Genomic DNA, 18,615 nt, shown 5'->3' on the forward strand with positions numbered 1-18,615 from the left:
GTGGGGCTTGAACTCTGGGCCTGGGCACTGTCCCTCAGCTCTTCAGCTCAAGGCAAGCGCTCTACCACTTGAACTACAGCGCCACTTCCGGTTTTCTGGTGGTTTATTGGAGATAGGAGTCTTACGGTCTTTCCTGCCCGGGCTGGCTTTGAACCACGATCCTCAGATCTCAGCCTCCTGAGCAGCTAGGATTACAGGCGTGAGCCACCAGCGCCCGGCTTACGCCAGTGAATCTTAAGAGGTATATACTGGTCTACATTAATAGACAGACAGCTACAAGAGCAGACAAGAAACTTATGTCTCACAAATAAAGAAAGTGGTATCTAGATTAGAAAGGTATTATCCTGGCTTTAAAGAACACATATTTTCTATCATAGTACACTGTACCATAACTTTCCCCTAGAAAAACAGAGTTTTCAAACCACAATTATGATTCTACTATAAAACTATAGAACATAAACACCTAAACTTCTCTTGTAATAACAAAAGACCCCATATTCACATAAAACCATGTTTCTGACTGATGTTAGCAGCTTGAATGTAATGGGGAAATAAATGGGTAGTGAACAGAAAAAGGCACAGCTGTTATTGCTTCATTAATGTAGTCTTGAACTGCATCTTCCAGTAAGTTAAATGCTACTTTCTTTCTCAAAAGCTGATAAACTAAGGCAGCAAGCTACCATTTGTTTTTTGAAGTATCCATATCTGAGGTGTTAATCTATTTCACTCACAGTAAGTACTTGGCATTAAAGTATTTCATCAATTGCTCTGACAGCAGGACCCATCATGCTTGGAACCAATGAGATTACAAGGCAGCATTTGCCATGTTAAACAACCGTCGTTGCTAAGAGATCATTTGAGAACAGCTTAGTATTGTTTTTGCTTAATTTGCATCATGTAACAAGCAGAGCTCCCCCTTGAGATACACAGCACATTTGGGTTCCAAAGTTTTCTGCTTTTGCCTCATTTATCCTGCTTATCTTTTAGCCATCAACACAAATTTTAACTCAAATTCAGTCTTCATGGGAACTGTGGTATGCGACAAGAATGAGACATTATAAAAATATCCTTTATTTAGCTTGTAGCCCTTGAACTTAGGGTTGCCAGGTAAAATATTCAACACCAAAATAACCCTTTTTTTGTTCTTTTTTTGTGCTGGTCCTTGGGCTTGAACTTAGGGCCTGGGTGCTGTCCCTGAGTTTTTTTCTGCTCAAGGCTAGCACTCTACCACTTGAGCCTGATTGTATACATGATATTCTTGGTATGATAAGACTTTCAATAGAAAGGATCTTACTCTAATAGATTCCATAATCACAAACAAAATCTAAAAGTAATGTTTTACATATTCAGAAAGAAAAATCTGCAGGAATAAATTAATGTGTCCAGTGGACAGAGTATACCATTAATGCAATAAATCTATTCACCATTCCAAATAATCCTTTATCAGCTGCCATTATCACATATAAACTGTGCACTTGCTTTGACCCCAATCTCTCCAAGGCAACAGCTATTGCTGGAGTCAAAGAATTACACACTGGGAACTCATTCTCCATCAGTTTTAAATCTATAATTTGACTATAACTTCTGCAAGCCACACTATAACCTTTGTCAGGAGAGTCATCTTGATGACCTACACAATAACCTATTACTTTTCCTGGACCAGTAACAACATTCTACTAAATGAGTTCTAACATGGACCTCTGGATACATATTTTGGTTTTACAATATGATATGCTGTCAGTACCACCACAGGCAAGAATGGGTTATTTCTTCCCATAGTAATAAATAATACTATGTTAGCCATAACCCTGACCACACTTTTTGTAGTATTCGAATCTATTCAGCCCTATCACCAGCTATGATGATATTTCTGGTTCTGTGGACATTCTACTCAACAGTTATGGGAGTCTCCATTTTCCTGCCTTCTTTAATGCCCGATGGGGTGAATTTCACTGGTCATGAAATCTAGTGCCAGTTATGCTCAAAATTACTACTGATATTCACACTTCCATGTCACCATTCCTTTGCTCACATCAGTGAATGAAGACAGTGCAAACTGCTTGCGTTCTCCACAATTTATACTTTAATGCACAAACCATGTCCATATATGTCTGTAATCTGTAGTCCATAAGTCACTTTCTTCTCTTCTTCCTTCAATTTTCTCCTTGCCTCAAGAGATTACTTTTCCACGTCTCACCTCCTTCACATTCCAATCTCTATTCTGACTCCTTCTATTGCAACTGAACCTTGAATCATGTCTGAAAAGTCTAATTTCCTGAAATTCTATTTTCTTACCCTCAAAGACAGGGCTCTCCTCTCCTGAAGATAACTCTTCCTCTTGTTCCTTGTGGAATATCAAATTCCTTGAAATTTTATGGCAGCTCTTTAGATGGTAGGGATTACTAAACCCTTAATTTTTCTTTTCTTTTAGAGCCACTAAAATTCTATCCCCCAGCCTTTCTTTTTTGTGCTTGCGTGTGTATATGCTAGTATTAGGGCTTGAACTCAGGGCCTATGTGCTGTCCTTTAGCTTTATAAAACAAGTCTGGAACTCCACCACTTGAGCTATAGCTCTGTTTCTGGATTTTTGGTGATTTATTGGAGAAAAGTATCTCAAGAACTTTCCTGTCCAAGCTGAATCCAAATCATGATCTGTGGCTCTCAGACTTTTTGCACTCAGATGTGACTATAGAATTTTAGGTCTAGATAAAAACAGATATAAAATGAGGGACATCTTTTAGGATTAAGTCCCTTAGAAGAGAACATGCATTGACTGGATTATGTTAATATATATGCTAGCTATATAGGCAGATGAGAGAAATATAGGTGATATTAAAACCACAAGACAGAAGAAGCGTTGGTCATCAATTCATGACAGGTAAAATATGACTCCACTACTGGAGTGAAAACTAATTCTACCTTGGGAAGAAACAAAACTGAAGAAAACCAATTGCTATCCTGTCTAAGCTATTATAATAGTGTGGACTTTATTTTGTATGTAATTGCTATTACCCTTACTTTTTTTGGGGGGGGGTCTGGTCGTGGGGCCTGAACTCTGGGCCTGGGTGCTGACCCTCAGCTCTTCAGCTCAAGGCTAGTGCTCTACCACTTGAGCCACAGCTCCACTTCCGGCTTTTTTCTTTTTGCTTATGTGGTGCTGGGAATCGAACCCAGGGCCTCATGCATGCAAGGCAAGCGCTCTACCACTGAGCCACCTTCCCAGCCCCAAATTACCCTTACTTATATATAATAAGCCCTTTATGTTCCCATCTGTGAAACACATTTATTAGAAATTAAGACATATGACGAATTCTTTTTTCTCTCTACTCCAATCTTAATATAATCATGAATAACTGTGTATCTATTTAGGCAACCTATTCCAAACCATGTCCTCTCAAATTCTTGGCCTCTAATTTCAAATGAATTTCCTCTCTAGTGTAGTGTACTCACTCTCCTAAATGTCCTTTGACAAATTTTCATCTCCTGTCACTTGTCCTTAAAGATCATTACCAACCAATATTCCATCTGACTATAATTTCTTATTCATGCCAACAACTATGTCAAGTACTTCCTTTTTTATTTCCATTCTTCACTATTTTCTTTTTCTTTGTATTTTTTTCTAAGGAGGCAACACTGGTGCATGAACTCAGGCCCTCATACTTTCACTTAGTTGTTTGCTTACAGCTGGAGCTCTTTTGCTTGAATCACAATTCTACTTCCAAATTCTTCATGGATAAAATTCTTGATGGATAAGTCTTTTGTTTTTGTCTGCCTGGGCTGGCTTTGAACCATGATCCTCAGATTGCACTCTCCCAAGTAGTTAGGATTATAGATATGTATAAGTACCCAGCACTTGGCTTTCCTTCAGGTACTTTCATAAAGACTATTAATTGCTTTCACATTTTCTTCACTTCCTTCCATACCTACCTTATATTCCATGCTGCTTTATTTAGTTCATATCCTGAATTTCATTTCTTTTCTAATTTTCAAATATTTCTACCTAGCAAAACCCCAAACCTGGAGGCACTGAGCCATCTGCCATATAATGTAAAACAGAGCAATCATGAATAATAACATTCAACAATACTAATTTCCTTATCATATGCTAGTAAATACTCTAGCTCTCAACACTTCTAGCTATACAGCAATCAACTTGACACCTTCTCTCAAAATTTCCAAGTCACTCTAAATTCAACCTTCCCTCCCAATATAATAAATATTCCCAATAAATCTGTTCTTCTGTCAGGATTCTTTCTTTGGAAGTGACCCATGTGTCATCTTAATATGCAAACAAAAAGCTTTCAGTCATCCTTACAAATCTTCCCTCTTACAGTCTCCAGCAGAATCCATCTTAAGTACCTGTACCTGTGATATTACCTCCTTTACACCTATCAGCATTTCTCCATATTGTATACCTTCACACTAATCCAAGCTAATGTCCTCTTGCTTAGAAGATATCTTAAGATTCTAGAAATTTCATGGAAGTTTTATTATCTGATTATTAACTGTGAGCTTAATAAAGTGAATGTCTGTATTTCATTTTTGCAATTATTTTTTTCTAGAATTTTGCATGTATCCATCCCTTGTAGTGATTTGATAAATATTTACTGCGTGAATATGTGATTGGTTAAATAAAGGCAAATAAACATATAAGTATTATCACAAGTAACACGGACACATATCAAGCAAGTATTCACTTCCACATCCCATTAAGGAAAAAAGAAATCTGAAGTTCAACAAAAGCCCACAAGGCAGAGTATGAAGAATTGGGATTCAAATTTCTCAATTTTGGTCCATTTATCTCCTGCCTATGTATTCATCCCTGCACTGTGATGAATTCAGAACATCACAGAATGCTTTCTCTATCATTTAATTTGTAATAAAGACTAGGAGTATTATCTCTAATTAGTGCAGTTTCATACAAATAAAGAAAATAATGCACTGAAGGCATCCTGATGCTTTTAAAAATGTGCCATGCACTGCAAACACTTTAAGAAGAAATATTTTAAATTTGTAAATGGAATTGTTTACAAGCCGTACTCCAAATGAAGATGGATAAATACCCAAATGCCTCCACAGCCATTCTTCTATAAAGGGAAGAAAAGAATTACAGCAGAAATAATGAAACTGACATTTAAAAATCAGCGTTCTACCATTTATTAAGTGTTTGAAGTGTTGTAGACAGCGTGCTAAACAATTTATATGTGCAGTAATTTGGAACTATTATTATCCTTATTTTATGGATAAGAAAATTGAGATTTAAAGGAAACAACCAAAGCCAAGAGCCAAATCTGATTTTTGCAGGATTGCACTGAACATAAAATTGCTTTCCAAATATGGTGTTGTTTTTAATTTTCAGCTATTATTTAGTGAAAAATGGACTAAAACCTTTTTTTTAACTACCAATAGCATCTGATAATGAGACTTTTTCAATTATAATCAGATGGAGAAGGAGAACAATATGTGTTTTATAATGTAGTGTTTCTGAGATATTTAAGGAGAAAATTGTTTTGACTTACCCATGAATTCAATTCCCAAGTGGTCTGCTATAGCAAAGTTAGCATGGAAAGAAGGAAATAGAAAAAGAAAAAGGTTAGAAAAAAATACAAGGCAATGATGCTTCTAAGACTAGTCTTCCAACACAAGACATCTATCTCAAGTTTAATTTTTAATTTAATTTTATTGTCAAGGTGACATATAGAAGGTTTACACTTACATATGTATAGTAATGAGTACTTTTCTTGTAGTCACTGCTATCCCTCCCTCATTTTTTCTCCCCCTTTCCCTTCCCTTGACTCTCCTCCCCTACAAATTGTAAAGATCATTTCCAACATATTGTTTTGTGAGTATTGATTTTTCAATGGGTCACCCTTTGTCCTTTGTCTCACCATTTTGTTATTCCCCTTCCCTTCCCAAATCAGATAAACCTGTACACAAGATATAGGGTACCAAAATCAATGTAAATCAAGTATGCATAAGAAATACAGCTCATAGATGATGCACAGTAAGATGCCTTCACCTGGTCAGTATTTTCTCAAAGCCTTGAACTATACTTCAAAATTTTAGATGGATTAATAATTCATAAATGAACTGTACCAAATATTAGAATGCCAAAACCCTAAAGGGATTACCAGTGGGCCTGGCCAGGTGCTCTTTATATTCAAAGGAAAGCAATGATATTAGGCTTCCTTCATTTCATTTGTTATGTGAGAAAATAGTATTGGAAACACTAAAAGTCTTATATAGTACCTACAACCTCAGGCAGATCAAAGGTGCAAATCTAGTGCACGTGACATTGCCACCTGATGAACTTTGCAGCCCATCCTATCTAAAATGCAGGTGTAAGTATTTATGTCTGCTCTTATTGACCTTGGGCAGTAGCTAGCTGCTTCTCAAAACAACAAATTCCTCTTTCTTTCACCACCCCCAATTTTCTCAGTCCTGGGGCTTGAATTCACAGCCTGCACGCTGTCCCTGAGCTTTTTGCTCAAGACCTTGAGCCACAGCACCACTTCCGGTTTCTGAGAGGTTAATTGGAGATAAGAGTCTTACAGAGACTTTTCTGCTTGAGCTAGCTTTGAACCACAATTCTCAGATCTCAGCCTCCTGATTGGCTAGGATTATAGGCATGAGCTCAGAGCCCTGGCTCGTGCTTGTAATCCTAGCTAATCAGCCTAGCCCCCAGACTCTTGTTCATGTTGTATTTTTTTTATTTTCCCTGTGCTAATATGTATTATGATAGCTTTCTGGCACATCTTCATGAAAAGACAGGATTCTTATTTTCAGAAAGGTGAAAAATCAGTGGGAAGCCACAGAAAGAAAGCTCTGCTTGTTCTTTGTGGTTAGTTCTATAACAAGAAAGTAGAGAGGTTATATTGGTAGCAGAGACTAGGAATCACAAGCCTGTTCCTGGGAGGGACAGAAGGTATAACATACTGAGGTAGGCCTTGGGAAGAATTGAGAAGACCATATTTATGTTCTTCTATACATAGAAAACTTTGTGACTGTATGCAACTAAAATCATAGATATTGTAGTATCTAAAAACCAAATTTGGCATGAGATTACCAATCACAAAATGATCAATGAGGTGAAACAAATAATTTGTTTTATTTCAAGAAGGAAATTGTATGGTATCAGGGAGCAGTATGTAGTGGGCCACAGATGTTCAGTGACATAACTGCAAAAGTCAGAAAGCCATTATCTTTAGCTTGATGGGACAAGAATGTAGAGGGAGAGCTGAGCTGGCTGGAAACTGACTGCCTCTAGTCTGTTTTGATGGCAGGTATAGAAACCCTAGCCATTCTGCACTCTTCCAGTTTTATGACCTTCATTCATTTAACTCTGTGATTCACAGGGAATACGAAGAATCCAGCTTGGCAACTCTGTACCCTGTGCTAGTAAATGAATAGAGGGGCTTGTTAAATAAGAGGACAATCCGTACACTTTACAATCAACCAATAACCAGTAACAGAGGAAGAAATTAGAACTGAAAAGTATTTAAAAAACTATAACGTATAAGTAGAAATCTTTAGCAGATAAAAAAGATACATATATTTTCAAAATAAAAGTTATACCAGATTATTAAAGTTGTACTTTTCAAAATCTAAAAGTACATTTCATTAATATTCTGATATATTAAAGGGAAATCATTTATTTGTGTTCATAATGGCTCATTCATGAGCAAAACTTCCCCAAATATACAAATGAAAAGTTAGCTCTTAGACAGGAGCTGGTGGCTCATGCTTGTTGTCCTAGCTACTCAGGATTCTTAGATTGAAGGATTACAGTTCGAAGCCAGCCCAGGTAATTAAGTTCATTAGACTCATCTCCAATAACTCAGTATGAATCTGGAAGTGGATCCGTGGCTCAAGTGGTAGAGTGCTAGCTTTGAGCACAGAAGTTAGTGATAGCACCACTCAGGCCTTGAGTTCAAGTCCCAGGATTGATGTGCATGTGCACACACACACACACACACACACACACATGGATTAGACCTTATATAAAAAGTTTCTGTCCCTCTCTTTAATGTGTGTACATGCACACACATACACACACACACACACACACACACACACCTCATTACTTTATTAAAATATTAAGCACTGTGATCATCAGCATTAAGTCTAAAGACACTGACAGGCATTGCTTTACACCAAAGGACCAATGAAAATTTATAAAGATGACAGAAAAGCAATTAATTTTGTTCTTTGAATTGTACCCAAAACATAAATCACATTATTTTTCATAACCCATTACTGGATGCTTCTCAAAGCCAACAGCCTGCCTGAGGCCATTCAGGCCTGTGGAAAACCATAAGCCAAATAAAGTGAGAATTCCTCAATTAATGAGTTCATTTATTCAGTCACTCAAAAATCAATGTGCTGCTGGGCACTGGTAGCTCATGCTTGTAATCCTAGCTACTCACGAGGCTGAGATCTGAAAATTGTGGTTCCAAGCTAGCCTCAGTAGGAAGCCCATGAGACTCTGATCTCTTATTAACCATCAAAAAATGTCAAAAATGGAGCTCTGGATCAATTAGTAGAGACCTAGCCTAAAATATGAAAACTCAGGGATAGTGCCCAGGCCTTGAATTCAGGATCAATGTGCATGTATGCACACATGCATGTGCATAAACACAAATCTGTATGTCAAGAATTGCACAGATCAGGAGTGAAAGAGGAATATATCTTAATCAAAACCCATTCCTTTTCCTCCTTATAGCCAAGGCATTTGATGTATCATTTCCAGTTTTTCAAACCTCAATGAACTTAGTGTTTAGAGTATTTTCATATCCTTGCATTATGTACTAACGGCTAACATTTACTGAACATTTACCAAGCACCAGGAACTGAACTGTTTTAACTATGGTCTAACACCAGTTCATAAGACTTCTATTATTACCATTTATACATAGGAGATAAGAGGTGCCATGGACTAAACTTACTTGCCTCAAGTCACATTGTTCACAGTGAGATCCAATCAAGCCTTATGCAGTTGGACTCAGCCTTTGGTCACACTCAGAGTTTACCTGTGTCTTCCCTAGGAAGAAATAGCTATTTTTTAATTTTTTTTTTACAAAATCATCAGGTAATGAGATCTTCAGGGAGGGATTATTTAATCCATTTAAGAAAACAAGTTGTTTTCAAGTATCCTCAGGCCCTGTTGAAGTGCCACTTATTTACTGGCTTGCCCCTCCTTTATTGCTCAAGTGCTGAATAGAAGCTGTTTAGGAGAAGAATCCAGAAGGAAGACAACTGCTCCTGTTCTCTAAGGAACCACATTGGCAAGTCAGGAATATTTCTTCATTGGTTACCAAGGAAAAATCTTCTTGATGGGGCTCATCTAGTTATTTCTATGAACAGCAAGTGATAAAAAAAATTGTCCAAAAACATGCTAACACTAAACAAACTAATCTTAAACTTATTTACAATTGTAAATATACTTAGCAAAACCAGCAGCTCTATGATGAAACTGAAACATTTTTAAAGCTTTAGGAGTAAAGTATTTGACTATAGAGCTAAGAATATTCTGTAAGGTCAGCCTGAACCAGAAATATTAGAATGAGAAATACAAGGCTCATGCGTTTCCCCTATTTCTTTTTTGATCCCAAGTTGTATGTATTTTTAGTAGACACCATAATATCTTGAAATAGGTAGACCTAATGGAATAGCAAATTCAATTTGCATATGCATCACATAACCTCATTTTACCTTTTTTTCTCCCCACTATGGAAAGAATGCTTAAAAGCTAGAGATTTTCAATCAACCTTTATTATTGTAATTACAGTCACTGTGTTGCGCTTATACTTGATTCCAATATTCTGGAACTTACTCCCAATCTAAATGAAATTGAAAGCTCACACATGCTTCATAGTGCCCACAGTTCAAAACCTGAAGAGTGTTTCAAACCTTTGTTGTTGTATGCTGATGTGCAAAGCAGGGCTACCTAAATTTCCCCAGAGTGGGTGATGGTTTTCACCTCTATTCCACAGGAGGTGGACCAATGTAGGATGTGAATGTATGGATCTGGGTTTGATAACATTAGAACACTGGCTTAAAGTTCAACAGATTCTGCCCTTGGAAGGATTCCCACAGCCACTCAGGAAGAGCTTGGTAGAGACTCTTCTGCTCAGGTGGAGGATTCAGCATTTTCCAACATGATAGAAACAAGCCGCGTTGTCATGGAGACCCCGTGCAACTAATTAATGAGAAAGTCAGAAGGTAGTTCCAAAGAGAACATGGCCCTGGGGAACAGGGCAAAGCAGGCCTGAGCCTTCTGATCTGAGATCCCAAGGATCCCAAAGTCCCACGGGTCTCATGAGTGCTAAGGACCAGGAGCTGTCCAGGATGGGAGCACATTCCTGGAGAGGAAGGAAGAGACATCCTTTACCCAGTCCTATGTTACATCTCATCACATGTGTCTTAAATGGAGAGAGAGTTATTCTCAATGTACCCTTTTTCTAATGACTTAGTCAAAGGTTAGAATACAAATATATGCCATATTCTAACTCCTACGTTTCCTGACTAAATTATTGCTACCTTGCTAAACATGTCATTTTGTTGACTTTTTTTTATCAGCATATGTACACTTGACTTGAGAATTTATACATGCCCAAGTATAAAGTTGGGAAACTAAATATAAATCACTTTGCTAAAAAAAAAAATTGAACTTGAAACGTTACTCCGTATTTTCTAAAGCTGGTCCTACCTAATTTTTATTCTAGTTCTTCCAGTTTCACTTCTACCCCTGTAAAATAAACTGCAAATCAGCTTGAAATTAAAACTCACCCTGTATCTTGTGCCCAACTCAGAGGAGCATGTGAGGCTAGGTTCATTTAGCCATCCCAGTACTCCTTCACCTTCTTAGCCCTGGGACTGACAGCCTTTTCTACTGTTGAGAGGGGACCATGACACTATTACTGTGACCAGCATCCCAGGAGATGGGCTATCAATCACAGAGAAAGCAAAAGCATGCTCCAGTAAAACACACAACCCCATTTTCATTTTTCCTGGGTCTCAATATAGGATGTGGCCTCTTTTCTTTTTCTTTCCCTAAACTCTATGTCTCATTCCTGTTGAACACAGAGATTTTGATTCATGTTCTCCTCTCCTTTTCTAAACAGGAATGTTCATTTGTGTTGAGAGAGAAGCAGTCAGCCACAGAGACCAGGGAATGCTGATACTATAAAACTCAAGATAAGCTCTGTGCTTCCCAAGATGCATTGTCAAAACTGGATTTGGGTGACATTGATCAAGATGAACTGCACTCATAAGCTGACATGTTGAGTTGTAACCCCTTCATCCAACTACTTTAAAATAATAAAAAATTATCAAAAAAGAAATTCATAATCACCCTATGAAAAATAATTTATCACACATCAATCCCTTAGTTAAAAGACACTGATTTTTTCCTAAGTGCTCAATAATCAGAACCCAAAAGACATTGGTTATATATGTATGGGATAGATAACTTTGTTTATGTTACAATTAAAACCACTAAAAAAAAAAGCAAAAATGGACAAACAAAAAAGCCAACCCAACTTCAACTGCAGCTCCTGAAGGGCCATTGGCTTAGTCTAGTCTTCAAACAGCAATCTTGTCTAAATAGTTTATAGGATTATTTCCCAGGGAAAATATCCTGGAGTGCTAAGTTTAGCTCTAACACGAATTTCTCCTTTGGCTAAAGAATTTGTTAAGAGTCACCATTGTATAGGGAGAATACTTTAACAAAGGAGGAGGCAACAATGCTTGATAGGAAATGTACTCATTACTTTGCTCATGTAACTGTAACCCCTCTGTACAGTATTTTTACAATAAAAAAGTATTAAAATAAATAATACTGATTTGTTTTGTTTTCTTTCTATCACTACGATGGAGATACAGAAAAACACATAGGTTGTACAGCTCCTGAAATTTACAATAATTCACCCCACTTCTCCAGTTTTACCATCTTTCTTACTTACCTATGTGCTGCCCATTGAAATTTGCATATACATTATTTTGCTTGCAATTTACAACATTAGCTTATAATGTAGTAGTAGTAGTACGGATTGGCATTTAACACTTGGAGAAAGGAATGATGGGTGAATGCAGTCGTAATACTCAATGCACATAGGAACAAGGTAGCTGAGGGATGGGGCTGGGAAAGATGGGGAATGATGTAAGGGGTCCCTTAGGCCAAGATATATAGAGTTCATGAACTGACATGTTCGATTGAACCCCCTTTGTGCAACTACTTAAAGATAATAAAATTATCTATAGTTAAATAATATACAATATGTATTAAGTATTACAATTTAAATATACAATATATTATATATTAAATATTTATTATCTATTATATAAAATAGAGGAAAACAATATCTATATCAAATATATATGATGCAATATATAACATACAATACAATATATACAACTATATATGCTTCATATACAGGTGAAAAAATCAGGTGGAAACAACTGAAGGTTACACTTGTAGATTGCTAATTTGTCAGGGTAGAAGGTTCGGAGGCTTTTCCTCACTGTTCAATCACTGTAGTCTATCACAGAAGCGGACTCTTTTTTTCTTCCTTGTGAATGTGTGCCATTACTGTGGCTTGAACTCAGGGGCCATCTTTTATTCCTCCTACAGCTCTGGCTTTCTGAACTAGTGCTACCAGCTCCACATTTCTATGAATGACAATGGAATCTCTTGCAAGCAGAATTATTCTACTTTGAATTATAACTTGTAGCAGTGCATCTGTATCATAACTAATGAACTTCTCACCTGGCCTTCTCCACTTCCTGTTGTAACTTTCAAATAACAAGCATATGATAAGTCAATGTTCACTGGATCTTTTCTCACCAATTTTTCTGTCTCATTGCAGATATGCTATGTGGTGTTTTCTTGTGATTTATAAACTACAATTTCAAGTTCATACTAATACTTTCTCTTAAGCCATAACCATACCGTTCCAGATTATCTGCCTCTTTCCTTCCTGTGTTTATCTATCTTTCTCTTCTGTCTGTCGCTCCTTCCTACCACACACATAGACACAGTCACAGAGTTTATTTCTTACTGAATTGTGAGTCATCTACAGGTACATGGGAGACTCTTCAAGGAGTCGTATTTTTATATGTGAACATCTCTGTCAAATCAAGCCTTCAGACAAGTGGCTTCACATGAAAAGTTCTTATTTTGATGTGTTTTGAAAAAATAAAAAAGAAGCGTGGAGTGGCACTAAAACTATAGAGAAAACCCTTCATAACATCTTTATTTCCACTCCCCAGCACAATCATGTTCTCCATGTTACTACTCATCCTCTGCATCCTCTACACACACACACACACACACACACACACACACACACAGAGCATTTTGAGGGCTCTGGATGTTGAATGTGTTGTTAATTCTTCTAATCTTTCATGACTCAGCTCACACTCACCTATGTCCCCAGTAGCATCTCTACATTGCTTTAAAAGGCAATTTTCTCTCATAGCCACCTATCTGGGGATTTCCTGCCCTTCTGAAGTACGTTTCCTGATTGCTCAAAGCACTTTTTGTTCATTGAATGTACACATAGATGGACAATGAGTGTCTGAACCAGACAACGTTTTCTGAAGTCCATGTATCTTAGTTGCATACCATTGGATAGTATGTTGTTAAAATGGGACATAAAATGGGGTAACCCGGAAGAAAATGTGGGCACCGTGTGTGTATATATGTGTGTGTGTGCGCGCCTTTTTTTTATTCTTGATTGCATATCATTGCTTGGTTTTTTGGCATGATAGCACACTCTACCATTGAAAAAACATCTTAATTTAATATTTAATGTTATTCTGGTTTTGTGAAAAGCAGTAGTATGGGAATAGTTTCATAGTTTATGATCCTTGTGCTGCATATTTCTATTACCAAATATAAAAGTCACATTAATTTGTACTAGGAAACCCAGGAGCACCTGGGAATAGTTGATAATAAGGACAACAGAAGATACATTTGGGCTCACTAATGGATTAATTTATTACTTTCACAGACTTAAATGTAGCAATAGGATGGAACTTTTTCCCCCCTGAGTGGATAATCAGCTGAGAATGTTATTTGTTTCATTTAAATGCACAGGAAAATTCTCTTTTGCTACGTGCTTTGTAAATCCATTAAGTAGTTAATAAGGACTAAGGTAAGCCTCCTATATTTAATAGAAATAAAGAAATGGCAATTAAACCGGCAGAGCCTTCTCTTGATAATGGTTTCTTCCCAAAGTAGCTGGATTATGCTAAGCAGTGTAGAGAAATCAAAGGCAGCTCCTTTATTAGAAATAATAGAAGAAGCCATTATCTAATAATTAGTGGGGAATTCAATTGAATCAAGGAAGTTTGAAGCTCTTACCCTGTACTAACCTCTTGTATATTCTTGAGAACTTTCTATATGTTTGAAATTTTCTAAATGGTTGGAGAGAAATGATCACTGTGTTAGGCATCCTATTAGCATGATAACTTTTCAACATTTCCACTGATACCACAAGGTTTGCACCATGAACTTTGAAAAATCATAATTATATATTACTTAGACATGAGCAAGGCAAACAAATAGTCCTAATATTGTTCCTTGAATTTATTATTCACCAGAGAGATACTGAGAGTCTTGATACCACCCTTATCAGAGGGAGCTCTTCACAGATAAGGGAGATTCAGAGCAGCAAGCTAATTTGCTCAAAAATAAGAGATGGTTTCGTGTTCATTAAGTCATGTGGCCTTCATCCACAGAATTTGCTTTCTCCATGTCTCACACAGTAATGTAAATGGAACTGGTCTAGATTTCCTCTCCAAATCTCAAGCTCTGCCTAGCCCAGAGACAGTCTGATGATCTGTATTGATTGGTGTAATTGGTATAGATTTTAGGTAACCAGACCTCAAAAGCATCTTTGTCATTTTAAGTAACCAGACCTCAAAAGCATCTTTTCACCTCCCTCTCCCCCTCACACACAGAATCTCCATAGAAACATTCTGTTGTAGAATCTCTCGTGTCTATATATTCTATGTTTCATCACATTCCATTCTGAATACTGTGATCGTTTATTGGTCTATCTAACAAACTCAATAAAATGACAAGGCTTACTTTCTCCTTATCTTGGATTCCAAGAGCATTCCTGGCTCAGACTGTGCATCTAAATAAATAGAGAACATTCCAGATATGCATAGATTTAAGAAGTTTTATTCAATGTTATATCCATCAGTTATGAGTAGTCTCTTTTATTCTTCATTCCTGTATCTTTTTTTTCTTTTTTCTCAGCAAAGAGAGGTTTTAGCAAGGGAGTTAGAGAACAAGGGGAAGAAGATTTATATGACAAAATTCTTAGCTCATAAGAAATAAAGATAGAGAATAACAGCCATGCCCCAGGGGCTCATGCCTGTAATCCTAGCTACTCAGGAGGCTGAGATCTGAGGATCACAGTTCAAAGCCAACGTAGGTAGGAAAGTCCGTGAGGCTCTTATCTCCAATAAACCACTAGAAAACCAGAAGTGGCACTGTGGCTCAAGTGATAGAGCACTTGCCTTGAGCTGAAGAGCACAGGGACAGCGCCCAGGCCCAGAGTTCAAGCTCCAAGACTGACAAAACAAAACAACAACAAAACAAAGTTAGAGAATAACAGATTTATTGGCATGGAAAAAGAGTCAGACTATCATGTTGATACTTTTATATATATATATATATATATATATATATATATATATACATATAATATATAATATGTTAATATATAATGTAATATATTAATATATTAAAACTTTTTTCCAGGTAACTAAAAAATCATGAAAAATAGCCAAAATGTCTAGAAGGAGAAAACCTTCAGAAATAAACCTGCTGCTAGTTCTAAGTTACAAAATTATCTTCTAAACTCAAGCTTCAATTAGAGGAAGAGAAACAGGGTTACCGAACAGCATTGCCAGACACAAACACTTGGAGCCTGCTAGTTAGAGGTCCATAGATTTTTTTTTTATCCTACAAAATTAAAAGCCTAAAATGTCCAGAGAGATGAGCCTCAGGTGAGCTAGCAAGGTAACTGGTTTATTCCCTGTGTATCTGATTGCAGAATAACTGGGAATTACCACATCTATGGGCTATCGTGATGGAAGACTCTAGAGCTCAGCACTGACTACTGTGGAGAGAAAATAGGATTTAACAGGCAAAGGCATAGAGGATTCATGCAGCACCCAACCACAGCCCTCCTCCAAGCCCACCAATGCCTAGGACCGAAAAGATCCTGCAATTACACTTTTCTCTAGCCCAGTGAACTAGAGCTTGAGATGGAAAATTAAGGAAGTTGGATAATAAAGACTATCAATAATAGTGCTCAGGCAACCTCTCAATTCACTTTTATATGGTTTCATTCAGTTCAAGTCTGCAGCAACATTATGAAGTACAAGTTCTTTTCTTCTCCCTTCAGAGATAAACTGAGAACATTATCACATATATAATCATGTATATAATCAGGATAGGATTCAAACTCAGGTAGCTAATTTCAAATATTGATTCTTTGTACATAGTACATAAATATCTGCTTCTATATGATTACCTCATACTTTGTAGACCTAGATTTGGCACATGATTACCTCATACTTCATAGACCTAAATTTGGTCCTGATACAAAATTAAGAAGGTTGTTTTGAAATCTATTGTACCTGAAAATGACATACAATTTCACTGAACTTCTAGACATGCTGTTAAGACACTTTGGGGTAACTTTTTCTTTTTTAAAAAAATTATATGTCTGAGTCCTAAAAATAATGGAAAGTAAAACAAAGCAACTTGTACAGCCTGTAAACAAAATATTTAAACTGTAAAAACCATTTTGGTCTTTCAAGCTGTTAAATATTAGATCATTCTTGTCATGAGCACTTGATAATAAACCAAACAATGCTTAGTTCATGTCAAATAACTTTCCATTTTTGTCTTAAAGTAATTTCTTTCTTTTCCTAATAATCTTAATAGATCAATGGCAAATCTTACATTAAGGAAGGACTCAAGAGCCATGGGAGAGTTAAATAAGGACAGGTCCCCCTTGTTTAAACTGAGCCTTTGCTACAGACAATGAAATGAATTTTTTCGTTGCCCAAAATGTAACAGCACCTCAATGGGCTCAGAAATGTCCATCAAAGTTTGAGTTGAAGTAGGAGTGAATGATGAGAGAGCTAATGTCACCATTGTGTTCCAAGCCTGCATGACTGCAGCAAGCCAAATTCTCTATACCAACGTTGTTTCCTCTTATACCAATCTCCAATGCTTCCCTCTTTTGCTGTTTCTCTTAAGTGGGAACTTACTGCAGTTTCTTCACAGACTGGTCTTCATTGATCTATCCAATGTTCCTCTGTACCTACAATCCCCTGTCCTACCTTTCACTTCCTCATCACGTCCCCATCTTCCACCAGCAATCAGCTCAAACCACAAGACTCATCTAGATAGATTTCTGTGTCGTATATCTAAACTTACTTTCCTACTCAGCATAAACCTTCCAAACTTAAAGCAGATTGCTATTATTATTATTATTGTACTATTATTGGCAAAATCCTTTCTGTAGCTTGCATTTCACTAAAAATAGAAACCACAGTCATCTGGCTGGAACTGGACAATCTATGACTTCATTAAACTCTTTCACTAGCCAACCAACCAATCTCCCTCTCCTTCATTCCAATCAGACACACAGAACTATTGCCTGTACTTCCAACCAAGAACACTTTACTTCCTCAAAGCTCTTCTTCCCAGAATTTCTTCCACCAGTTATTACTTATCCCAGCCCCTAACCTTTCTTCATTCAGATGCATCTTATCAGAAATTATTTTATACAAAGAAAAAAAGAATGTCCTATCTAATTCATTCTACTATTACTAGCATTTCACTGTTAATTTTATATTCCACTTGTTGATCCAGACAAGAATGCAAATAAAGCTCTGTGAAGGAAAGGCTTCATCTTTGTATCAGTTTGTGGATTTTTATTTTATTTTATTATTTTTATTTTTTATTGTGAAAATACCATACGGAGGAGTTACAATTGCATGGGCAAGGTAATGAGTACATTTCTTATCAAGCATCGTTGCCTCCTCTTTGTGTCCCCTTCCCATCCCTTCCCATCCTCCCCCTACCTTCCCTGATCAGATCCTCTTCCCCCACCAAGCTTGTAAAGTTCCTTTTTCGGCATAACGACTTGTACATCTCATTGTTGCAATTTGTTGGTATAATTTGTGGAGGGGAAGGGCAAAAACAAATTGTTTAACTATGGATTTTTATTTTAAAGTATCAGTATCTTTGAACTCTTTTCCTCCTGCTGGTGGAAGAAATGAAGCTGTCAATATTAAAAGGCCTCAGTCAACAAATACATGATGTACAAATCTGCTGTAATAAATAGCCTAAGAAACACTTTGCTTTTTTGGTACCTGAAGGAATCTGATAGAGTACAAAATATTAGCATTTGAATGCATGGGCTTTAACTCTTGACTTTCTCTTGCAGAAATCATGTGTGACCTTTGGTAACTCTGTGTGAGTGTGTGTGTATGTGTGTGTGTGTGTGTGTGTGTGTGTGTGTGTGTTAGAGAGACAGACAGACAGACAGACAAAGAATATTGGGAGCTTGAATTTAGGGC

General features: G+C 36.9%; 1 protein-coding gene and 1 non-coding gene across 2 annotated transcripts in view; both read right to left on the reverse strand.

Moving 5' to 3' along the window:
* The window catches only part of Nrg3 (neuregulin 3), a gene marked incomplete at its 5' end in the record, with an annotated part of 1,028,236 nt that overhangs the window by 114,529 nt on the left and 895,092 nt on the right, over window positions 1–18,615 (reverse strand). Inside the window, one exon of the mRNA XM_013032069.1 lies at window positions 5,520–5,546. Within this exon, the coding sequence (XP_012887523.1) occupies window positions 5,520–5,546 (27 nt within the window). The remainder of the gene's footprint in view (window positions 1–5,519; window positions 5,547–18,615) is intronic.
* Window positions 3,153–3,220, reverse strand: Trnaa-ugc. Its single transcript has one exon. It is a non-coding gene; the product is annotated as a tRNA-Ala (tRNA).

The sequence above is a fragment of the Dipodomys ordii genome, unplaced genomic scaffold, assembly GCF_000151885.1.
Source record: "Dipodomys ordii isolate 6190 unplaced genomic scaffold, Dord_2.0 Scaffold148, whole genome shotgun sequence".
Lineage (NCBI taxonomy): Eukaryota > Metazoa > Chordata > Mammalia > Rodentia > Heteromyidae > Dipodomys > Dipodomys ordii.